The sequence below is a fragment of the Artibeus jamaicensis genome, unplaced genomic scaffold (assembly GCF_021234435.1).
Source record: "Artibeus jamaicensis isolate MK-2021 breed Jamaican fruit bat unplaced genomic scaffold, CSHL_Jam_final scaffold_847, whole genome shotgun sequence".
NCBI classification, from domain to species: Eukaryota; Metazoa; Chordata; class Mammalia; order Chiroptera; family Phyllostomidae; genus Artibeus; species Artibeus jamaicensis.
In genome coordinates, this window is record NW_026522057.1 from 17785525 (window position 1) to 17810555 (window position 25031).

Consider the following 25031-nt stretch of genomic DNA (forward strand, 5'->3'; position numbering starts at 1 on the left):
CGGAATTGTGGACACCCTTACTCCTGGTAGGGAAATTGATAAAACTTCTGCTGAATTCAAACTTTTGAATTTGACTCACCCGTAGAAATTAGACTGATTTACACAGTCTAAGCCTATCATGTAGTTGTCGAATTACTATCATTTTCTCATACTGAATATCCCTTCCATGCTACTGCCATACTAAGTAAAGGAAGCTCCTATGCATCGGGGTCAACAAATACCAACCATAGGCATCAGCTAAGTACCTCCATTTGGCTACTAGCCCATTAAAAACTTGGGCCTACAAACACAAAACTGAGGCCCCAGGGAGCACACAGAGGGAAGCGCGGGGGGGGGGGGGGGGGGGGGGGGCACAATACAAAGGAAGGAAGAATCAGGTGTCACTTACACAGGTCTCTTGGAGTCAGTGGCCACAGCTAGATAAAAAGATTAACTGTCCAGCTAGCCTTCATTAAATGTCTGAAGATTAATGCTGAAACAGGCATATAAATTTGCATATATGCAATATTAATCCTTTCCTGTGTAGCTCGGAAGGAATAATCAGAAAACATCACATCATTTCTGCTCTCAGTTTATATGTGTATGTGTGTATATTCACCCACACATTATCCTCAAAATTGTTTTCAACTGAACCAAAAAAACTTGGAAAAGTTCTGTCTATCCTCACTTACAGCCTGTCCGTTGGCTTCATAGAGCGGGCACTTCTGCTTGATCTTGGCCAGCTCCATGTTCACCTGCTTGCTGACGACGGCCATGGGGTTCCCTCCTGGAAAGGACCCAGACGGTCAGATTCAACACACCCAGGAAGAGAGAGCAAAACCTCAAAGCAAAAATACTTTTACTCAAATTTAAAATACTTTAAGCTTGTGTATCATACACCGAACAAAAAAGCCCAAAGTAAAACAAATGTGTAAGTATAGAGCAAAAAATTACCTGTAATCCCGCAAAGTTAGTTAACATTACAGATCCTTCTAGATATTATGTGCAAAAAATTTCAGACCTACACATATACAAAAGGATCCTAACACATATTGTTTTGTAATGTTTTTACAATTTAACAATAAACTATGGACATCCTTTCATGATGTCTAGTTCTCACATGTAACAATTTCATCTTCCAATCTCTGGTTTCTAACGTTCTTCTACACTACATTAAAAATTCTCTGCCCTGGCTGCTGTAGCTCAGTGGACTGAGTGTGGGCCTGTGAACCAAAGGATTGTGGTTCGATTCCCAGTCAGGGCACATGCCTGGGTTGTGGGCCAGGTCCCTAGTAGCGAGTGCCTGAGAGGCAACCACACACTGATGTTTCTCTCTCTCTCTTTCCCCTTCCCTTCCCCTCTTTCTAAAAATAAATAAAATCTCCAAACACAACACGGTCCACTTATCTTTCTTAGGATAATTTCCTGGAACTGGATCTGCTAGGTACAAATGTCTGCACATTTAAACTTTGTGCATGCTGATATATCCTTTCAGAAAGACTACTTGTCACTTTCTCTCTCACTAACACTAAGAATAGTATCCTAAGCCAATACATTTTAGGACTGCATCTATAGCTTTAAAATATGAGTCTGAAAATCTTATGAGTCTCCCAGGTGTATTACAGCACAAAGCCACTTACCCAGACCCGTGACTACCATGGCTCCAAGATCAGCTACATAGTTTCCTTTGCGAAATGTGGCAACTCGTCCACCTACACGATCCTGTTTTCAGAAATTAAATGGTTAAAATCATCAATTCTATTTTAACCATAAGAACCTGGCATGGAACCACCCCAGGCTTCTGTCTTTTATAATTAAAAAAGAAGGGTATAGTTTAGAGTTTACATGGAATGCAGTAATAGCACTGTGGGCATAAAGAGCAAATGAAGTTTAAGTGGAAGACTATTTGAGGGAGAGGTAGGTAATGAATGACATACAAAAGGTATGGAATTATAATGTGAAGTAGGAGACAAGTTGATAGTCAGAAGACATATTTAGTCCTAACTACTACTCTCTGTCCAGCTGTGTCTACTACCACTAATGGACAGGCTAAGCAAGGATCACGCGTATTGAAAATATGCGTTACAAAATTCCAACACTAAATGCCATCTTTCTACCACTGAGTTCTGACTCTTGCCCGCCAGTGCCCAAAGTCAGCTGTGAACGATCTGATAGATGACTTCTTTGACAAACAGTTCTCCAGAGCGGACCCATGTCCAGGGCAGAGTGTCTAATGAGCCAAACAATATCTCATTCCTGCCAACAGGCCCAAGTTTATCTCTGCTCACTAGGGATTTTCAAGTAGGGGGTAATGTTACTTACTGTAGTGACATTTCAATCATGGATAAATATGAGCATACAAACTCCAAGCAAGCAAGCAAGCAAACTATCAAAACAAAACAAAAACCTGTAAACTGGACTACAGCTCCACAGGGGGGAAGGGTCATAATTACCCCATTATTCCTCACAGCATTTTCAGCACACAGGACGCAGAGGGTACACAACTGTTCTTCTAAATTAATAAAATATTTTTAGCAAGACTGTATCTGAAACTGTTTACTTTTAATTTTCCCATATTTGAAAAGACTATTTTTAAAAATAAGCAATTTATAAAAAGCAATTTGGACTGCACTAAACATCTGAAAGCTTCTATAAAACTTGAGGGTGCTTAGGGTACCCCGGGAAGTGTCTCTTCAAACAGTGGAGTCCAGGGAGGCCTGTAAGCCACTGGAAGATAACTAAATCTTGAACTTCACTCCTGAAAACAATTCAAAGAGTCGTGTCCTAAGGCGGTGTTCTTTTTTCCACTCTGTGCCTTTTCCTCCTTCAGTTTCCCTTCTCTCTCTAGGACTAATGAGGAGAAAACCAGTATCCCGACTTCATCGGGCCGCAAACTATGGCTGCTGCCTGAGAAGCAACTCCTTTTCCTTGACTATCAAACAAGGAACATGGTTTACTCTGTCCCACTGCTGAAATACTGCCTCCTGCAAAGGATGTGTGTCCATGTAGGCATGACCTGCAAACATCCACCAAAAGATACATGGATCATTTACAAACTCTAAATCCTCAATGAGCAGTTTTTCAAGCTTTACTGTCAAAAATGCTTCCATGTAAGTAACATTATCCAAATGCTTTGAGTATTAATACCAATCAATTTGGTTTAGTTCAGGGAAGTTGGTTTATTAATTTGCAATAAATAACTTCCTTACATTTCCTTTAGGTCAGGTTTCTAACCCTTCCAAAATTCTTACCCTTGCTTCCAGAAGTGTGACATCCATTCCGAAACTCTGTAGCTGACGAGCCGCTGCCAAGCCTGAGACTCCGGAGCCTATAATAATGACCTTTCCTGTCTTTTTAGCTAAAAGCCAAAATGAACGAAAATCAGAATGTTTTGTTGTAGGTCTGAATTTGTATTTATGGTGTTTTATCACGAAAACCTCAACATGTCACAATGTCTCATAAAGTAAACAATTCAGACGGTTATCTTCAAAATACAGCAACTATCTAAATACAAATTAGCAAATACATAAAATTTACAAACTTTAATTCGATATTAAAAATTTATCAATGAAATCCTTTACGTTGGGATTTAATTTCTCACTTTTCCCAGTCCTGTGCTTCAGGGTCTGCGGCCCTTGGCTAACTTACTATGAATAAGCTGCTTCATTACCTCACAGTCACACGCGGGCAATCTGACCGGCCATCCTACTCACCCTCAAAGCTATCTGAGCTCTGGTTCTACACTTTTCAGTACCCCTTTTGGAAGAATTATTAAAGCATCAAAAATAAATATATTTTAAAATAATAAATAAACACATTAATTCTCAAAATACCCCCATCTCCTGGATTCCTGGCAGACATTATCCTGGATCATGAAAGAGGACTTTACAAAAGAAAACAGTATTTATAAAATAAAAATGCAACCTTCAGCAGTATAAAAAAACTGGTCAGAAAGGGAATATCTCAAACCTCCTGCTTTCATAAGTCACTTCTCTCACTGTTAACAAATTTTATATTTTAATTGAGTTCTTAAATTGGAAGTCTAGTACCTCTTACTAACTACCTATCAAACCAGAAATTACAGGAAGTGCATTTATGAAGAGATTTTAATTTTGACTAATATGATAAACTTATTCTGGGAATATTTTGACTCCAAATATAGATTTAGAAATCAAAATAAGATGCTAAGAACTCTTAGAAATAAAACTGAGCCTAGACGTATAACTCAGAATTATAAAGTGCACTGGCCAGGCCCTTACTTGGTAGGGGCTTGATCCTCTTGTAGATGCCGAAGTTGATGAGCCCGTGGCGCTCCAAGTAACTGTGGACTCGGCGGACGAGCCCAGTGTCACCTACGGAACAAACAGGTTTAAGAACACGTTCACACTTTTAGCAGTTTAAATGACAAGTTCTTTAACTCTTCTCTTTTCCCATCACGAAGTCATTCTATACATCTTGTCCATAAGCTTCAGGTCATGTTACTCTTTTAGAAAAGTAATTCTTAGAACTATGAGTCTGTGAGGTAGTACGAAATGCATATCACATAATTAGGAATTCAAGAATGACATTCCATTACAGGTGAAATGAAAGCCAAAAGCAACCCTTTTTAATGTAGTATTGTGCTCATTTACTTTGGCAAAACCTTTACAGGATTTTGTTGGTGGCAAGTGGAAAATGGGGAAGCCAGAGACCCAGTCAACTGAATGCCAACACAGTACTCTATGGATTAAAGCTGGACATAGGTCTGGGGACATTATTAGCCATCTCTTCAACTCATTCATCTGTCAATGCAATTTAAAAACCAGGCGAATAATTACAAACATACAAAATAGCTTTTCTATAAGGCTCATTTTTGCAGAGTATAAGGTGAAATAAGATGAAATATGAATCAAAGGAACCATGAGGCTCCTGGAAGGAAACATCAATGTTTACAATCTAGTCCGACACTAGCCACTGGGCACATGACTTACTGTTGTAAGGTGCTTCTAGCTGTTGTAGAGTAGCTTCTAAAGTCAGCTGTATCTTTGGATTATCCAACCACAACTGCAACTGTATAGAAATGATAGAAACTGCATTACATACAACTAGACTTATACCATTTGACCACTTTAAAATATCCTTTTAACTTTTAAGGCTCCAAAGTGGGCTTTCCTTTAACTGAAAACAATGAGGGTTATATTCCTGACAGAGAAACTAATGAAACACAAAACCATGTCGAATGAGCAAATTATTGAAGAAACTGGGAGATATTTAACCCGAAAAAAAAACCCAAAAAACCCAAAACCAAACCCAAGTAACTTGCTGAGATCACACAGCTGCAGGTAGGGAGCAACTGGGATCTAAACCTGGATTACATGACTCCAGAGACAGTGAGTAGGTGAAATCCACAAAAAACAAATTATTGGTTAGATATACAGAGGTGGGGAAAAAAGAGATGCCAAGGAACACTCCTCAGCTGTTGGCCTGCACAACTAAATGAGTCAGTATGCCATTCACTGAAAGAGAAGATAATGAGTTTAATCCCAAGACAACCCAAACCCTGGCCAGGTAGCTCAGTTAGTTAGAACACTGTCCTGATACACCAAGGTTGCGGGTTTGATCCCTGGTCAGGGCATGTATAAGAATCAAACAATGAATGAGTACAACAAGTGGAACAACAAATGATGCTTCTCTCCCTCTCTCTCTAAAATACTTATTTGAGGCAACCATGAGGAAACTGGGGATCAGAGGAGAGTTATGGTCTACAGCAATTTGTGGGTGACAACTGACGCCCAACCTAAGTGTAGAAGAGGGGTCCTGGAGGAAGAACTGGAGACAGGAGAGACCTTAAACAACTCCAGTGAGTTCACATAATGGCCTGTTGCTCCAAGGGTGAGCCTACAAAGCAGTCAGAGACAACAACCAGGGACACAGGAGAAAAACCATAACACTATATTAAGCTAAGGGTGTTTAAGAAAAAGGGAGCCCTGGCTGGTATGGCTCAGTGGACTGAGCGCTGGCCTGCGAACCAAGGGGTTGCCTGTTCAATTCCCAGTCAGGGCACATGCCTGGGCTGCAGGCCAGGTCTCCAGTGGGGGACACATGAGAGGCAACCAAACACTGATGTTTCTCTCCCTCTCTCTCTCACCTTTCCTCTCTCTCTAAAAATAAAATAAATCTTTAAAAGAAAAAAGGAGTGGTCATTTATTTTAGATACTGCTGAAAAAGCAGTAAGATGAGAAGTAAAAAAATACTGTGGTGCAATTAATGGGCTCTGGCGTTTGCTCTTCAAAGTGAACATGTATCTTCAAAATACAAGAGTGACGACGTGCTACCAATTTAAGCCTCAACTAAAACCTAACAAAGACTGTTCCACACACAAGTTCCAACAAAGAGGAGATTTGGTCACGTGTATAAATCCAGTTAGGAAATATAAACAAATTCATGTGCATCTCTACTTCTCTCTGTGGCCACTGCCAGGAGAAAACGGAGTTCCTCGGGGGCACCCTGGGCCCCGGCTCCTAACCCCCGACAGGAGCTGCCTCCTCCCTCTGCCCTGTGAGATAAAGCTTGGGCCATCAACAAGCACCCCTCAGATGAAACAAGGACAATTTTGTCTTTAAAAACCCACTTAAATCAAATGTTCATATGTTATACACAGATGTGGATTCAATTACAGGCCAAATCAGCCTCAGAAATACAAAGTAAGAATTTTCCGCTTCCTTTTTAAAAAACCTGTTTTTTCTTTACAAAAGAGAACTATTATTATGTAACTACAAAAACCCAGTATAACCTACCAATCATTGTTCTAGCCAAGCAATCCAAATTTAGCAGTAATTTTGCAGTCTAACAGCCAAAGTAAAAAAGTTAGTGGTGGCTGAAAAGCAGGTACATTAAAATGACATCTCTGAACTAAATTTAAAATAGCTAAAATTATAACAAAAATTTGCTTATCATCCTAGAGTACAACGAATGTGTTCTGAATAGTATTTTGCCCTCCTCTACTCTATGGTTAAAGAACATCTGATGAATAAAGGATATGAAAGAAAAACTCACTGAAGAAATATAAACAACTAATAGATGCGAAAAAGCAGTAAGTCTAAGTAATCCAAGAAATGGAAGGTAAATGAAATCATTTTGGTCAAGTACAGCAGCACAGATTATTATCATTTTAGCAACAAAAACAGGGGCAGGTGGGAGCGTCCCTTGGTTCGGCCTTTTTGGGGAGCAGTTTGGCAATGTGCACCAGAACTGAGGAAGTGTCTACGCTTCTTAGCAAGGTCGTGTTCCTTCTAGAACTCTATCATAAGGAAATAACATACAGAGAGAGAGTCTAAAAAATATAAAAGCAGTCCAGACCTCAATAAATATATGACAAAAATGGACATTTAATGTCCAACAGTTAAATTAGGACTCAACGGTCAGACAAAATATTATACAAACATTAAAATTAATTACTTAGCCAGAGGAGGAGTTTGAACAAGGAGAGTAGAACAGACTAACTGTTTCTCTTATCCTGAGATGGAACGACAAAGTGATTATAAAAGTATTTTTTTAATGTGTAGAGATTCTTGCTGTGTTTATGAGGTTATGAGGAATGAAGGGATTCAAAGAATGAGAGCAAGTAGGATCTCAATTTTGTAAAAACAAGAATTACATACACATCTTTAAAAATACCTAAAGAAAAAAATTAACTAATTTCTACCAATGGTTCTCTCTTTTCCTATTTTCTATAAAAGTAATTTTACAATGAGCTGGGAAAAGGAACTCACTGTGCGGTTTCTAATGAACAGAAAGACCTTCTGGGTCTGCTGTGGCCCACTGATGATGTCTGGAAAGCAAGCTGCCTCCTGAGAGGTCATCCGGTCATGAGGAAGTCTGCTCTGGAACGCTGCGCCCTCCACACCTAGCAAAGAAAGCAAAGGACTTCTGGGAAAAGTGCAGGAGAATATTGAGTTAGGGATAATGATTAGGCTTCTTTTTGGCCTGAAGAACCTCTGTAAAGCTTTGCTTCATTCATAGTCTGCTCTTACCTCCTTAAAAAAAAAACTGCTCAAAAACTAAAATACCCCTATAATTTAGTCACTCTTTTGAGCTTAACATTCCAAAATTAGAGTTTACTGAATGAAACAATACACTTTATAAAACATAACAAGGCACTGAAATATTTTTTGTTAACAAAATAAGCTAATAATGTTGGAAAATACACTATTAAAATTAGTATCAATGATTGTCTACAATAATTTTAGAACTGAAGAACCAGAATAAAGGAAAAATATACAAGAATGAAAAGCAAAAGAGGCTACAAAGTGAAAAACACAATCACCTGCCCTCTTTAAGGATTAGAGGAAGGAACATGAAGATGAATTTAAGATTTAATAACCAGCAGTAAAAAATACACAATCTCATCAATGGCACCATCCATTAGTTCCCACAATCCAATGCTGGCCAGCAGTGAGAGAAGTTAAGCAGACTACAATGATGAGACAGAAGAAAGGAAGGGATTTACCTTTTCTGGCAGAAACATTAGAAATAGTTTACCACATACTGCAAGTAAAATATGTTAATGCCTTTACTATATAGTACATATACATGTAATGGATACAAGGTCTGTCCAGAAGATATCTAGCCATGTAATATGAAAAATGGAGAAATTTATTGAAGAAGATACAAGAAACACTGTACAAAGGACAGTGATACCTCAGTCTCCCTCAAAGTAGGCACTCTGGGACCTCATACAGTTCTCCCGATTGCCACCAGCTGCCCCATTGAATTTCTCTAAATTCAGCGACAGTCTGAAATCTGTTCTCTTTCAAAGATGATTTTAGTTTTGGGAAAAGCCAGGAGTCAAATCTGGGCTGTAGCGGGGCTGAGTCATCTGGGTGATTTGACATTAGGCAAAAAAACTCTGCACAAACCATGATGCATGAGCAGGTACATTGCCATGATGAAGCTGCCAATCACCAGTTGCTCATAGTTGCAGCCTTCTGAATCATCTGAATAGTTTCCATGGAGGAATGTTCAAGCTTAACGCAAATTCTGATACAGATTCTGATGTTCTACTCTCAGTCACTTTGAATGTGATCGACACACAGGACACATACTCAGTCAATGGTGTCTACTGCCCCCGCTGACTAGTGTAGTGAAGTCATCACTGTTCATGCATGCGCATTCCAGTCTACTCTCCTGACTGCCAAGTTACATTGATGTCATGCAAGCCATTCTTGTTATATTAACAATGGCTGGACTTTTTCCTGACAGACCTTGTATATATATATATCTCATATTCTACAAGTAAAATATATGTTATTTTGAAACCCTTTAAATTGGATAGTAAACTGATGTTTTTATATGCCGTAATTAAGTACAACTTTATAAGATGTCCTTAGAAATACATTTGCATAATATTTTACTTGTATTTCTAAGATCACTTTATGAAAATATACTTAATCACCAGCTTACGAAATATCAAAACAATTTACAGAGTTTCAAAATTTAATACCATTGAAATAATTATATATAAGTAATGAAACAGGCCCCAGATATCCATATTTAATTATTTTAAAGAGTTAAGAAGCTGGAAGCACTGATAATGAAAGCAAAATTAAAGGAAAGGCATTAGTAAGATTAGGAGCACAAAAAGAACCAGGCAGTTCGAGGCTGTGGCTGAGAAACACAACTAAGCTACTTAGGTATTCTTGCAAAGATGTCCAAACACGACGCTACCGAGAAAAAGCAGCAGCCAGCAAGGGCCGAACAACGCGCCTCATGCTAAAACAGGCCGCACTCGAAGAAGCACTGTCTTGGAGACAAGGAGAGAGACCTATATAGTAGGTAATGAGGGCGCAAGCACTGTGTTCAAGTTACTAAATCAAATCAACAATCCTCACATTTAATGAATCCCAACCTAAAATTAAAGAATGTCAGAATAGTTAATTATCCCTAAAGAAAAACATCACCAGTAAAAACCATTTGCTGAGGGTGGGCATGAGACTAAGGCAAGAAAAGGAGAAATGCTGACTATCAGGACACAGGCTATTCTCAGTCACGTGGAATTCTCTAACACAGGAAATTCAGCGTCGTTGCCTTTTAAAATGCAGTCATGCTAACAGCGCAGCTGCCCTTTCCAACAGCCTGACGAGCTCGACCATTCTTTGAAAACAGCAAAGTAGTTAAATTATTCAAGAGAATAACCAAGACCTTTCTAGATAGATCGACTATAGAGGCAGAAATGGGGAAGAGGAAAGGTGAAGACATAGGCCTCCCATTCCATGAAACCCTTCCCCGCCACCCCAAGTCCGATGTGCTGAAAGCAGTATCTTGGGAGGAAACAAATACAAACATTAACAGAGAAGAGAAGAGGCCTCCATGAGTTATTTGCTTTTCTCCTGCCCCCGCCCCCCATAAAGTAGATAAATTAACTAGGTTTGTTTCTAGCTAAGGAGTGAAAACAAAAACCTGATAGGATCTATATTTAAAAGACTAATTAAAATCAGTACATTATAGATTTGACATATCCAGTTCTATAATAGTTTAAAAATAAAAAGAAGAATGAGGGAAAGGAGAGAAAAGAAAAAAAAAGGAGGAAAAATTGTATGATTTCTTATGCTCTAGATGTTTTATTTCAGGGTTAAATGCACACTTTATGTGATTCTATTAGGGAAGGGGTAATGAATAGTCTGTGCTTAAGAAACAAGCCCTGTGCATTCTCACTCCCCCAACTGCTGGCGTAACCCTGGTCAAGTCACTGACCTTCGTTTCAGGTCCTAATCCATCAAACAGGGCTGATACAATACTGTTTGTCTAGGAAGCCAGACAAGATGACCGCAAGTTCCCTTCTCACTTTTAAGACTCAGGATGTATATACCAACTGGATTTGAATTTTAAAAAGTCAAGATATGATCCTGGTCCCAAGACACTCGTGAGGGTCATTTGGTTTTATTAAGAAAGAATGTTGATTACCTATAAGCATGTTTCTAATGCTGACTGATCATCGATCATTGCACAAAAGCACGCTTCTGAACATGACAAAGATCTGAGGGAAGATCCTGAAGCGTTTGGAATCATCACCGCCATTCCTGCAAACACTTGAAACTCATGTCCTACTAATATTAAGTCCGTAGTGTCACAGTTTTATATGAAAGTTTGCTTTTAGTTCCAGCCAATACAATGTACTGTTTACTAAAGCAAAAGCAAAAATTTATTCACATAAAAACAAAAAGCAACAAGAAAACAATGTATTTCTTCCGAGATTAAATCTCTAAAGGCCACCCCTGCCCCTCAACAATTCCATGCAAGATCCAGTTGTGCATCTTTTGGTGAAAACCATTCTTGAAGGTCTGACTCTGAATGAGGATTTTAACTCCTCTAAGGCTGCCTTGTACTGGTTATCAACAGCCAGTCCTTGGACCAGCATTTACAGAAGTCTGCTTCTAACATTCTGGATCCTCTATGTGCTAGTTTCTGTATTAACACTGAACTATCATTTGTTCCAAGAGAGTAAATACAAATACTCCCTGGACCTGCCGTACACAAACTACAACAGGCAAATAATTTTAAAGTAAACTTAACAGTTGAAGAGTGACAAACTCCAAAAATAAAGTAGTATCTATTCCAAGTCTATCAAAATGTAAAACCAGCCTTGACACTGGAACACAACACATTCTTTAAGAGGCAAAGGATGAAATCCACAAATACTACTTTGGATTCCTGGACCAAACTGTTAACTGTTCCAAATGGGCCCGAAAAATCATTTAACCCTTTATTTTTTCCTAGAAGTAAAAATCTCCTATATTGGTATGAAAATAAAGAGCATGTTGAGCAGACGTTTTTTAAATTTAATTTTCACGTGGGAAACAAAATGTTTAAACTGCAAAATAATTAACTATGTAATGTTAACTGAAAAAAGTTTACCCGACTCTGTCAACCATTTCTTAAAAGAGTCACTTGCCTGCATTAATTCCTTACTTGTCCTAGAATGCCTGTTCTTTTTTTCCTTTGAGGAATTTCAGCCTATGGATTCTCTTCTCTGTGTATACAATTATATTACTTTTTAAAGGTCCCATGACTCCTAACTCTGTAGTTTGTATCACGTTTACTGTTAGTATAAAGGCTGTTTTGAAAAAAAAGTACCCGCCATCTCCTTAAAAACACAAAGAGGGAGGGCTGAGATCGGCCTGAGGACTTCAAAAGGTTTTGCTTGCCTTTGTTCTGGCTACACTCTCCTAATACTACCCTGTCCTGCGCGTTAAATGTCCCTGCGCTTCTGGCTAAAATGTGGATACCACAGCCAAAAACACTTGCAAGCATCAATCCCTGACTTGGCGGCTCTTGCTACTAAGTGGCAAGCATCTAACGCCACCCTCACCTGATGCTTGGCCGTCTCCATACCCTCCAGAACTGTCGTCTTGAAGTCCTCCTGCTTGCCCTGTGGAAGGAAAGAGGAGAACTCAGGGACCTTACTCCATAAATTGAGATAATATCTGGACATAGAGGCCTAATAGTTGGCGACTATGGAATTCACCACCAACTAGTAAACCCGTATTCAGAGAGCTCCTTCTGGAATCAAGGCCCAGGGAATCACATCATAGTCTTCAAAATGCCGATCAGGAAACTTCACCTTTACACACTGATTCTTGTTGAAAGGTAGAACAAAGTACATAGTTTCTAATTGCTATATCCTTGCTGCCAGTCTTATTTAATAGTCAAGGTTGGATTGGGGGGTGGGGGAGGGATTCCCAACATCTTTTACTACTTGTTGCTACACTGAGAATGGATGTGAGACATGGGCCCTAGGATCTAAAGTTGTATCAAGTCAGCATCCACTCAGTACCTTTCTATCTAAACAGAATACATAGGACAAGAAGTAAAAGACTTTTAATTTTAATGAAAAATTCTCCCCTTGACTTCAAAGCAGGATATGTAACAAAATAATGCAGTTCCAAAAAGTGTTTTATTTACTATACATACTAGACAATGTGAGATCTGAACATGCCGGTGATTTCTCAGTAAAACGTTGAAACACACCACACAACGGCATGCTGTCACATGCCAAGTACTGAAGATAGACAAACAAGGCAGGCAAGGTCTCGGCACCTCACAATGAGCCTGCTAGGAAAACATCCTCACCGATTAACATGTAGAAAGAAAGAACTTCAAGAAAAGTATCACAGCTTGAAAATTCAATCTGACAAAGTCAGAATAGACCATCTTCTGGACTTTTCCAAAATCTATCACCAAGACGGATGTCATGACCCTCTTACACTCCTAGCCACCTGTGCACCACAGAAAAACGCAGTGTGGTCTTTGGAAGACATGAAAAGACCACCTCCCAGTGATCTTAAAAACTAGACAGGCTTCACGTGAACATTTTATTTTAAAAGAATCTCACCTAGACAGCAGATTAATTATCCTACCCTTTGAGTTGAAAGGAACAGTAAAGTGACACTAACACAGCACCGTTACCATGGTTTAAGGTCTGCGAGCCTTAAAATGCCAACTGCATCATTAAGTGTATAAAGATATTTAGGCAGAAATGCCTTTGACGAGGTAAGAATGTATTGCTAGAAGGTATATGCTCTGCTTTGAAGGTAGAATAGAATCTCATTCTGAAATTATCTCGCTATCTCGCTAAAGGATAGGTTCTAAAAGCTTATGCTTCTCAAAGAAGGCACAAGGCATGAGATTTGTTGTTAAAGCCTTTGGAAAAAGGCATATAATTATGAAGAGATGACTCCAATTATATAATCCAATCTGCAACTTATCTTGAAAGCTCAGTCCCTACACTTAAAATTTTACTTTTAAAGTTTAAATAAAAAATGTTCATTCTGCCCTGGCTGGTGTAGCTTAGGTGGATTGAGCGTGGGCTGCAAACCAAAGGGTTGCCAGTTCAATTCCAAGTCAGGACACATGCCTGGGTTGTGGGCCAGGTCCTCGCTATAGGGAGAGTGAGAGGCATACTGATATTTCTCTCCCTTTCTCTCCTTCTCTTCCCCTCTCTCTAAAAATGAATAAATAAAATAATAAAAAAAGAATTCTTTAAAAAAATGTTCATTCTTGGTAACTTCCAGATTTGGTCATTAAAAAAAAATCAAAGTTAAAAAAATTGTTGTCATTATTTGGTTTGGTTCCAAATAGAACCAAGCTTGATTGGAAGATTGAACTGTATTTTATAAAGGGAAGAGAGGAGCTCAGAACAAAAATATAAATATGGTTTTCAAGAATAACATTTAGGCATTAGGAATAATACAACTGTCTCTCAAATTATATTTCCTAGCTTGGAAAAGAATTAAAGCAATGTCCTGTCATGAAGGCATCTGACCACTTACAAAAATAAGTAAATAAAAACAAAAACCTCTTTCAAGCCAGTCATTAAGTCTGAATTATTTTATCCTTCCTTCTACCATTTTCCTTCTTTTCCTGCCATTTGCCATGCATTCTGCTAATTAGCTTATTTTAACCTAGAGGTAGCTCTTGACTGAGTTTTTTTTCTTCTTTCTGTCACTGGTACTTTAAATAGAAATATGGATTTCTTACCCCTGACTTACATGCTCAAAATGTTAACAGGCTGCTCTTTTACTAACTGGTAGGGCAGCCTTTTTATAAAAATACTGTTATTTGGTAAAAGATGTAGGAGACATATGAAAATCCAAAGTTTAATTAGGCGGGGAAGCAGGAGAAAACCAAGCAAGAAGTTGATATAAACACGTGAGAAATAATTGAAAACCAAACAAAAAGGGCTTAATATTAATAAGCAAAGGAATAAGAGACTCATCCCTCGACTTGGTGAAGGTTTACAACACATCTGGAAGTGAAGATGAGGCTGCTTTTTCCCTCTAATCACAACACACTCATGAGTTTTCTGAGGGTGCCACTTCTCCACGGACATCTAAAAACATCATCTTTATTGTTGGTATAATTGCTAGATCAATTCTTCATCACTTTCTTAAAAACAGCACACAGACAGCCCTGACGGGTGTGGCTCAGGTGGACGGGCATCATTCTGCAAAGTGAAGGGATGTCAGTTCGATTCCCTGCCAGGGCACATGCCTGGTTTGGGGGTTTGGTCCCTGGTTGGGGTGCATACAAGAGGCAACTGATCCATATTTTTCTCCCTCCCTTCCCCTCTAAAAATAAATTTAAAAAAATCTTAAAACAAAAACAAAAAACAGCACACATACAAACATTTGCAGCTAACTCTCCATCCAGGTAGTGTCTCAGATTAAAACGTATAAAAATGCTATGTTCATTTGCTCTTTGGGCCTTTCCAGCCTAGGACTCTGCTTCTGACAGTAGCACAGTGACATGGAACAGAAGGCAAGTACCATGATCTTTTATGAGTTCAAATTAAAAATAGGAAATGAAAATATGCAAAAGCAACTTTGGGGTTTTATTTTTGGTTTAAGTATACTTTATCGACTATGCTATTACAGCTGTCCCATTTTTTTCTTCCATTTCTCCCTCTCCACCCTGCACCCCTTCTCCCACCAGCATTCCCCACCTTAGTGCATGTCCATGGGTCGTACATATAAGCTCTTTGGCTTCTCCATTTTCCATATTATTCTTAACCTCCCCCTGTCTATTTTGTTATTTGTGCTTCTTATTCCCTGTACCTTTTCCCCCATTCTTCCCCCTCCTCCTCCCTGCTGATAACCCTCTATGTGCTCTCCATTTCTGTGACTTTTTCCTGTTCTAGTTGTTGGCTTAGTTCATTTTTGTTTTTGTTTTTTAGTTTCAGTTGTTGATAGTTGTGAGTTTGTTGTCATTTTGCAAAAGCAACTTGCTAACATCACCTTGATCTCGGCACCTCTTCGCAGACTTCCTTTTGTTTTCATCCCCCCATCGCTCACACACACGTGTGCACATAGTGAAGTGTGAAGAAGAGATCCTTAATCAGGTTATTTGTGCCTGTTTTCTCCAAACTGGAAATGAAATCCTCTTTCAGTTGTCCTCTAGTAAACCTTCTACAACCCTGTTAAGTAATTCTTGAACATTTAAGTATTTTAGTTATAGTCACATTACTGGATCTTTTCTCATCTTGATTCAAATTCTTAAGATACCACTCTCCCAGAATCTTAAAGTCTATGATTACTGTCAAATACTTTGGTTGGCAGGCAGGGGTGTTAGAATCATTAGTCTGTTTTCTCAGGAACATACTGACCAACATTTTGACTAGTTTCTTGCAATCACATTCAAATGGCTGGGTGGCTTGGTTGGTTAGAGCATCGTCCTGTGCACCAAAACCTTGTGGGTTCAATTCCAGCCAGGACGCATACCTAGGTTGCAGATTTGATCCCTGCTCTGGAGCATCCAGGAGTCAACCAATCAGTGTTTCTCTTTCACATCTCTTCTCCCCACCCTCCCAAGAAAAATCAATGAACATATCCTTGGGAGAAAAGTTTTTAAAAAAGAACATTTTTCTTCTATTTCACATTTATATATACATTGGTGTCTTGTACTAAGCTATAAATGATCTGACACTGGGGACTGTATGTTGTCTAGTTATATATGTCTTAGTTTATTTATAGTTATCTCTCAAAATAAAAAAAACTGTGTTGAACTAATCTAGATGACCTTATCAACCTGTCACATTTGTTTTTCTCAGTCCTCCAATGAGTTATTCTGGAACACAGTTCCAAACTGAAACACTATAATAATGCTTTATGTCCCCTCTCCCCCCCAAAAGAGGCAAGAAAATTAATCCAAGGTCTGTTTTGTAAATGAGGTCTCATTATACCTCTTATAATGAGACCTCAAATGACTTCAGACACTTATCTGACACTAGCAGGCCAAAATGGCAATATAAACAATTCTAGCAGGAATGAATTTCCCAAAAACTTTGACTAAATCTACCAAAGAAGGTCTCCTGCTGGGTATGAGAATGTTACAGCATTCTACCTTTCCTTTGGAGGTAATGTGAGTCAACTGTCATGGAACCTGGGAATAGCTTATAGCATGACAAAAAAATGATTCACCTGAACTCTGACTGTGTAACTATGCAATACTGCCCAACCCAGCAACTGCACAGACTATATGTAACCAGTACTGACTGCCTCACAGGGGAGACAAGGGTGCCTTATAATAAAAGAACTACAGTAATGTTAAGGACCGCTCTCTGAGGAAGACGCAGTTGCAGCTGAAACAAAGCACCGCCTTGTCTGCTCCTGCTCCTGACTCACCACTGTCTGCTCTGGGGGAGGGACAAGTCAAGCAACAAGTCCATCTGGAAGCTGCACTGCAGCAATGGCTTTAAAAGGTACCAGAAAGACAACTGTAGAACCAGTGGTGATGATTCACGGAATCAGAATTACTCTGACCAGCTGCAAAGTCTTTGGAGGAGGTGTGTGCTGACTTATCGGAGGTGCAAAGGAAAAGAATCTCAGAGTGGAAGGACCAGTTCGGGTGCCCACCAACACTCTGAGACTCACTGTAAGGATGGTGCCAAGATGGGGCTGGCTTCACATGAGGATTCACAAATGGCTCACTGACATGCATGGCCCCCCTGAGACAGTCGAACAGATCACTTTCATCAGGAGTGAGCCAAGAATCAAGGCTGAAGTCACGATGCAGATGCCTAAACTGACCTTTTTAATAAACTACCAGTTGTTTATATATTATATTATATTATATATATATATATATATATATATATATATATATATATGCCACTGTACAAATATTGGAACCACTGATTTTCTTTTTAAACTAAGGAAATCCATGCTCAATTCTTCTCTGGTCAAATTCTATCACACCAAGCTCCAAAGGATAGTCCAATAGATTCTGTCATCAGATTTTTGTTTTACTGAATAAACAATTCACCAAATTTTTGGTCACTGATCTTTTATCATGTGGATAATTTCATGATATCAGTGTTTGTAATTAAATTTCATTGAATTCTAAGCTAATTATTTTACCTATACACATACATTTTGTATATTTTCTATAACTTAGTATTTTTACTAACTCAGGTTACATCTCCTTTTATGTGATTTTGAAAAATACTTTCAACCTACAGTATGACTATTACATGAACAGGGCCCCCAAATTAAAACCACACCAATTTCTGCCCTGGCTGGTGCGGCTCAGTGGGTTGGGCATCATCCCGCAAACTAAAAGGTCGTCAGTTCGATCCTAGGTCAGGGCACATGGATGGGTTGTGGGCTAGGTCCCTAGTTGGGCAACCAGTGGATGTTTGTCTCACACATTGATGTTTTCCTCCCCCTCCCCCCTCCTTCCTTCCCCTCTCTCTGAAAATAAATTTTAAGAAAATCTTTAAAACACACACACATAAACTTCTGTCATCCCAATCTCTCACAAATGATTTCTGTAATTTGTTTACTAGCCTGTATCTCTTTCAAACACACACATCCAAAATTTCCATGCAAACAGAGAAGAGAGCAGGTACTTCCTTTGGTTATATTCTTACAAGAATTCTTTTAAGGATATAAACGGGAGATAAAGTGATTCTCCCCATAGTCACTGAATAAAATAGAGTATAACACAGAGCTGTCCCTGATTAGCTAACCATATCCAATAACCATCTCTAGTAAAATTAGTTTGAAGAGTAAGCCAATAGTTTAAAGAAGTCTTTCAGCTTCATTAGAGTATTAGAATCTCATGAGATTGGAAAAAATACACATACAGACATACACTTTTTTAAATTTAGAAATCTACTGACTTGAAGAAGTCTTGAGAAAGGTATCTGAGTAGCCCGTTTCAAATTTCATTTCATGTATTTAACACTTTTCATAAAAATCTTAAGCCTTATACAACTAAGCTATTTCTAACCAAAAATGCAATGTATCTTCACAAACCAGAGTTCTTAAAGTTATCCAATATGAAATTTAAATCCAAGAATTACAAGTGAGGTTTTTCTAGAAAATTTCAAGAAAGCAGTGCAGAAAAAAAATAATGTTTTTGTATGGAAATAAAAAAGCTAAGTGCTAGCATATCAGTTAATATAGTAAATCCTCACTGAGGAATAGTCTAAGGTACACAGGATAACAACTGAGTTAAGGAAGGAAAAAACAGTGTCTCCAATCAAAGGGGCAATTACTCTAGACCAGTGGTCCAGCTGAGGCTTTCCCCTGTTTTATAGGTGCCCCCATTACACAGCCCTACTGATCACTGCCAGTTCCAAAGACAACCTGTTCAGGTTTGGTTGCCATGTCCTAAAAATAAAGAACACTTTTATCTTGATTGAAAATTACTAGGAAACCAAACAAAACCATCATTTATTAAAACAGATATATTAAACTATAGAGTAAATACAAAAATACATAGAAATTTAGGTCAATTTTAAAGATAAGGAGCAAAAACACATTATTTCCCCATGTGACTACCATAGGACTACACGCCACTTTCAGTTAACGAAAATTGACAAACCTAAAAACAATGTTTAAGCCTGAACAGAGAACGTCTTCCCAATTAAATCCAAACAAACAAAAACCCCAAACTTCATTTCTACAAAAATTCAAGACTGATATTGAGAACATTTTTCTAGTGACACAAATCCATTGAACTTGATGACCAAAATGGCCTAAGTCATCTGTGCAGTCCCAAGTCTTTTTTACTTCCTTAGTTCACCTTCAGAGGTCAGATGGATTTTTCCAAAACATGTGTTTTGGTACATCAACCTTCACTCAAAATAACCTCAGTGCTCCCCTGACCAGATCTTCCCAACGTCTCAAAGGAAATCAAGCCCTAATTCCCTAGCCTAGTAGCCAAAGCTCCAACCTTCCCCCTGACTCCCTCTTAGAACTTGCCTAGAAGAATCTTCCCCAGTCAAAACGTTTGACCCACTGACTTCAAAAGACCTTGAGGTTTTGTAATTAAGAACGGATTTTATTCTTCTTAAGATTACACTGTGAAAAGCAAAACAAAATTTTCTAAACAAACCTAAATATCGGTAAGCATGAAGTGTATCCACGCCTTACTTACACAGTTTAAGGGAGTAACAATTTCTAGTTATTACCTAAAATGAGCTGAAGGAAAGATGTGGTAAAGAACCAGACCCTGGAGGGGCGGGCTGGGATGGGAGTAAAAGACAGGAAACTGTACTTGAACAGTAATTAAAAAAAAAAAAAAAAGAACCAGACCCATGTCTCCTCTCAAGATACTAAGATATCCACATGGCAATGCTCACACCCAATTTCTGAATAAAAACTGAAGTGGAAGAACTGGTACTGATAAGACAAGAGATCTGGAAACTCTGGACAGTTTCTAAACACTTGCACTCACCTGATGATATTATGTGACTCAGCATCAGGGCCCAGTCTATTTCTAAACTGTGTAAGCTAGTACACTGTGTCACTACTTTTCTGGGTAAAGTACTTCCCTAATTCACCCTAAATTTTTTTAAAATTTTAACTGTTTTGAAGAAAAAATCACTTTATTTTCATAATGACATATTATATTAGCAAGTTTTAGCTATTATCAACATATCTCTGAGCATAGTTGATATCCTAAACTTAATAAACAAAACTTTAAATGTTCTCTCAAAATACTCAGAAATTTATACTAAACCACTGGATTAAAGTTAACCAGAACATAATAGCATAAAGACAGTTTCCCCAAAATTAAATTCCTTTGTTAAGAGATTTACTTTTTGTGGAAACAGTGCCTGACATTTATGGAAAAAGATAACAAACCAACCAATGACTGACAAACAAACAAACAAATAAATAAATAAATAGCTACTTTCATGAAAAAGAAAACACCAACCTGAGACTCGGTTTAAACTTTTCAGAAGACAAACAAGGTTTGCATGAACCTGGCATCTATGGTGCATCAGTTATTCACTGGAGACCCTGACAACTACACAAGAGAGGAGAAGCAGCGAGTCAGACCCGCTGCTGAGTAACAGAGCTCCTGAACTAGGACATCAGCGGCTTCTCGAGCTGTAACAGCTATGAAAAGGTTCATCCCCCTGTATCTCATTAGCAAGCCTACAGCAAAGGTAAAAAAAGAAAAGCAGCAAGAATTAAAGAATACAGAAGGAAGGGAATAGTCCAGGAAAGAGCTAGAGATAAAGATACTAGGGAAGAGAGCTAAATATAAGTCTAGAAAGAGGAGGCAAGAAAACCAACAAAAAGAGAGCAGGTACTGAGGTACCGAGAAGGCTGCATTTGCCTCAGGGACGTCGGTGTGCAGCTAACATGCTACTCCCAATAACCTGTCTGAGAAGTCATTCTAAGAAAGTTTTAGGAAAATCATTCTAAGAAAACCTCATTTCTGAGATGAACTGAACCCAGAATCTAATTATCATTTTATAAATGTTCTCAAACCACATTCTTTTATTATACTTTATTGAAATTACTATAAATTATAAATTTTCACAATCTGTTTGGCATATTCTAAATCTAAGTTTAAATTAACACCTGTCCTGTAATCCTAACAAATCACAAATCAGTATGGGTCTGGTGATTTATATAATACCACAGAGAAAAACCCTAGGAAAAAAAAGTCTAAAACAAATGATAAAACTTAGCAAATGAAATACATGTGTGCCATAATCTGGGTACCTATGAAAGTCATGCATGATATAACATATGGGGTCTGAAATAAGTATTTTGCTTTTAAAAGGTTCAGGACTAAAAGAATTGGTAAGGTGAATGGGCCTGGAGCTACTGGAAATATAAAAAGTATTTTAGGAAGAAGGATATAGTAAAAATTTAAAGGCAAGAAAAGTTAATGAAATACCACTAAGGGCATAAGATAAGAAAAATTAATGAAGATTCCACTTTCGCTCCGTCCCTCCAAAACAGACGGGTGTCCCTGATTGGGCTGGTGTCCTCCAGCAGCACTCAGGCTATGGGGACGTCAAGGAGAATTCTTTAAAGACACTCGAAGCTCTGACTTCAACACTCCACACTCCACTACGCTTTCCATGTTGTAAAACCACCGTGTGAACTGAAATCTCTCCGGAGCCTTTTCTCATACCATTCCTTTGACTGGAGGGCTCAATAATGGAACAATAATCGGTACTTGGTGGGTCTTTTCTTTTTTACCTCAGATATATTTTTAAATTTTTCATCAGAAAAAGACCCTTCTCAAACTAATACACACCACACCATGCAAGTTTTCTAACCCCTTGGTAAATGCGTAATGTAGCCAGAATAATTTCTAAACCATTCCATCTCTAAATTCTGAATCAGAGTTATCACTGAGAGGTTTGGCTCTTTGGATCTGGCTTTCTCTATGTTTTCTCTAATTGATTATCTTCTCCAACTTTCCAAGTGCCTTACACTGACTGCCACTAGCCCTCCACCTCCCCCACTTTCCCTTTCCTTCTACATACGTACCGACACACATGAAAATAGTATCAGTGCCACTATGTACGTATGTACGCATATATGTGCCTATATACACCCACTAAGACACACACAGTATAAACCAAAGATGAAGACAAAAATCACTGCAAAACAGGAATAAATCCATTTATTCTTATTTCTAAGATAGAACAGAACTGTGGTCCATTATTACAACTCACCAGATGGCTCCTCAGGCTCACTTTCATTCTCTTCCTCAGGTGGGGCTTGCGGAGGTGGCGGGGGAAGCTTCTTCTCCTTCTCTGCTTTGGCATTTCTCTCTTCTTCTGAGTAATACTCATCTTCTGAGAGGTTGGCCAAGCTCTCATCCATCTCTCTGTACTCTACCTATATGGAGATTATACCAGGGAAAGCTAAATACAGTGAACGTCTAAAATCAGGGACTCAATGTGGAACCATCAGTCAATGTGAGTTGCTTTTTAACTTTAAATTTTAGGGGAAACAAGCAAAAAAACAAGGCACAAACCAGCTCATGATAGGTTAGCTACTAAAAACAAACTCTCTCATAAAACAATCTTGTGTCAGTTCATATTTAGCCCAATATATAACTTTTCCATCACAGCACTGACATTTAGATCAATGGCTCCGAGGCTGTTACAACTCTTAAATATATTTAAAAGCTGTGTGTGTATCATGTTCACATACTGCAAATTTCAAAAAAACAAAAAAACCTAAAATAACCCCCCAGTTAGGCAAAAAATATGAGTTAACTAGAATATTAAGTCCGTCTAATGCCATGCCTGTACTTCTAATGACTATTCTTTGGGAAAATAGTAAAAAAATGCCAGAAACCAAATGGGGGGTGGGGTGGGAAAAGGAGATAAGGAATAAAAATTGCAAATAGGAACAATCAAATTAAATTATGAAAAAGTACATTTGCTTAAAAAAATAACTGGTGGCCTAAGAGAGTTGATTGAGAGCAAAGAATTCTTATTACAACAAATTAAGGAGTAAGTGACGGGGAAACAGAGGCTGCAGTCTCACTAATTCACACTCAGGTTATAATGGAGACACCAGGTAATAAACAGAAAGAGGAAGCAGTCTCAGTGAATGTTTTATCGGCAGTAAAGCAGCTTAGGATGGGGAAGATTATTAAGGACCTGTTTGCCAAAACGTTGGTGTTACAGTCATCAACCCAGAACGCTGTTAAACTACCACTGTTAGTCCCACCCTATTTTAAGTATTTTAGTTTTACTGAAAATAGGGACTGGATTAGAAAATGGAAACAAAAATTAAGGATAAACTGAATAATTCTGGCTCATGCTCTAAGAATCATATTTAGCACAAGGATCTATCAAATAGTGAACACTGAGTACATGGTGCAATGGAAAAATGGTTACGAATGACTATCTCCCTGAGCTTAATAAGCTGAAACTCCAGTTGCAAAAAGACCCTAATCAAGTAACCATCTTATTTACAATAAGACCTCCAGCCATTTCAACATTAACCTACTTGACTAAGATAAACAGTAGAAACAGACCTCAGGACAATGGGTAAAAATCAACAGAAGGTAAAAAAGTTTCAAAGAGGGCGAGGGATCAGAAAATGTAATATATGCTGATGGTACACCATTTCCTTTTCTCCTTTTAGCCCTCAACAGTGCCTAACACTACCCCACCCCACCCCCAAAAGTTAGTCCTTTAAACCCATCTTATCCATTCAGTCAGTGATCACTTACTAAATGCCTACAATGGAACTGGGCAATGTGCAAATTCTGAGACAAACACAAAGAATGATAAACCTCTCTACTATAGTAGTTCAGCTGTTCCCAAAGGATGTTTCATTAGACATTATGGCCTTTGAAGGAAAAAATGAATCTAAGTTTGGGAAACACTAATCTTTACAAAGCTCCCAGGGTCATAATGCACATTAAAGGTACTGAGAAATTTGCAGGAAAAAACAGTATTTTATACATTGTTTAGTCTACCGTTTTGGCGAAGGAATAACTATTAGCAAGGAGTACACTTGGAAGAGACTGGTCTTTTGGTTTTTAAGAAAAAAGGGATTAGGAAAATACTTAGAGAGAGTAGCAAGGCTATCTGAAGGTAGTACTTAAAAAACAGCAGAAAAATTGTGTTCCACAGAACCCAAGGACTCTTTGGGATTTCACTTATTAATTTTTAAAGGACTTTATTTATTTATTTTTAGGGGGGGGAGGGAAGGAGGAAGAGAAGGAGAGAAACATCAATGTGTGGCTGCTTCTTGTATGCTCCCTACTGGGGACCTGGCCTGCAACCCAGGCATGTGCCCTGACTGGGAACTGAACCAGCAACCCCTTGCTTCAAAGGCCAGCACTCAATCCACTGAGTCACACCAAATGGGGCTCATTTATTAATTTTTAAATGTATTTTTAAAACAAAAATATACATTCATATATGCTCATGTGTTATCCAAACCATAACACTTTAGAGACCACCACCACATGAACTTGTACTGCTTGGGTGACAATTTTGGAAAGACCCAAGAATGAAATTTCTTCTTCCATCTCTTTTCAACTGAGTGTCCTAGGACAGGAAAGCAAGCTAAACAAACAAAAACAATTTTTTGCTGTACTTATCAATCCATACTGCATCTTTATATTTCATAAATAAAATACAGAAATAAAATTGGATTCTGAGGCTGAAATAAGGCTGCAACTACTGTGCTTAATTTGGCTATCAAAATAGCCTCATCTTCTCAAAGACTGACAACTAAAATAAAATAAATTTAAATTTCTGCTCTGGCTGGTGTGGCTCAGTAGACTGA

At 38.4% G+C, this 25031-nt stretch overlaps 1 protein-coding gene and 1 pseudogene across 2 annotated transcripts in view; one reads left to right on the forward strand and one right to left on the reverse strand.

Moving 5' to 3' along the window:
• Positions 1 to 25031, reverse strand: part of KDM1A (lysine demethylase 1A) — a 54886-nt gene that overhangs the window by 23665 nt on the left and 6190 nt on the right. Inside the window, exons 2-9 of one of the 2 annotated variants that reach the window (XM_037135996.2) lie at positions 22448 to 22613; positions 12326 to 12385; positions 7731 to 7864; positions 4950 to 5028; positions 4239 to 4331; positions 3231 to 3337; positions 1620 to 1701; positions 672 to 766 (exon numbers count right to left, since the gene is read on the reverse strand). In XM_037135996.2, coding sequence (XP_036991891.2) covers positions 672 to 766; positions 1620 to 1701; positions 3231 to 3337; positions 4239 to 4331; positions 4950 to 5028; positions 7731 to 7864; positions 12326 to 12385; positions 22448 to 22613 — 816 coding nt within the window. The remainder of the gene's footprint in view (positions 1 to 671; positions 767 to 1619; positions 1702 to 3230; positions 3338 to 4238; positions 4332 to 4949; positions 5029 to 7730; positions 7865 to 12325; positions 12386 to 22447; positions 22614 to 25031) is intronic. The other variant, XM_037135997.2, reaches the window with a different exon arrangement.
• On the forward strand, positions 17200 to 19169 carry LOC119042237 (40S ribosomal protein S20-like; annotated as a pseudogene).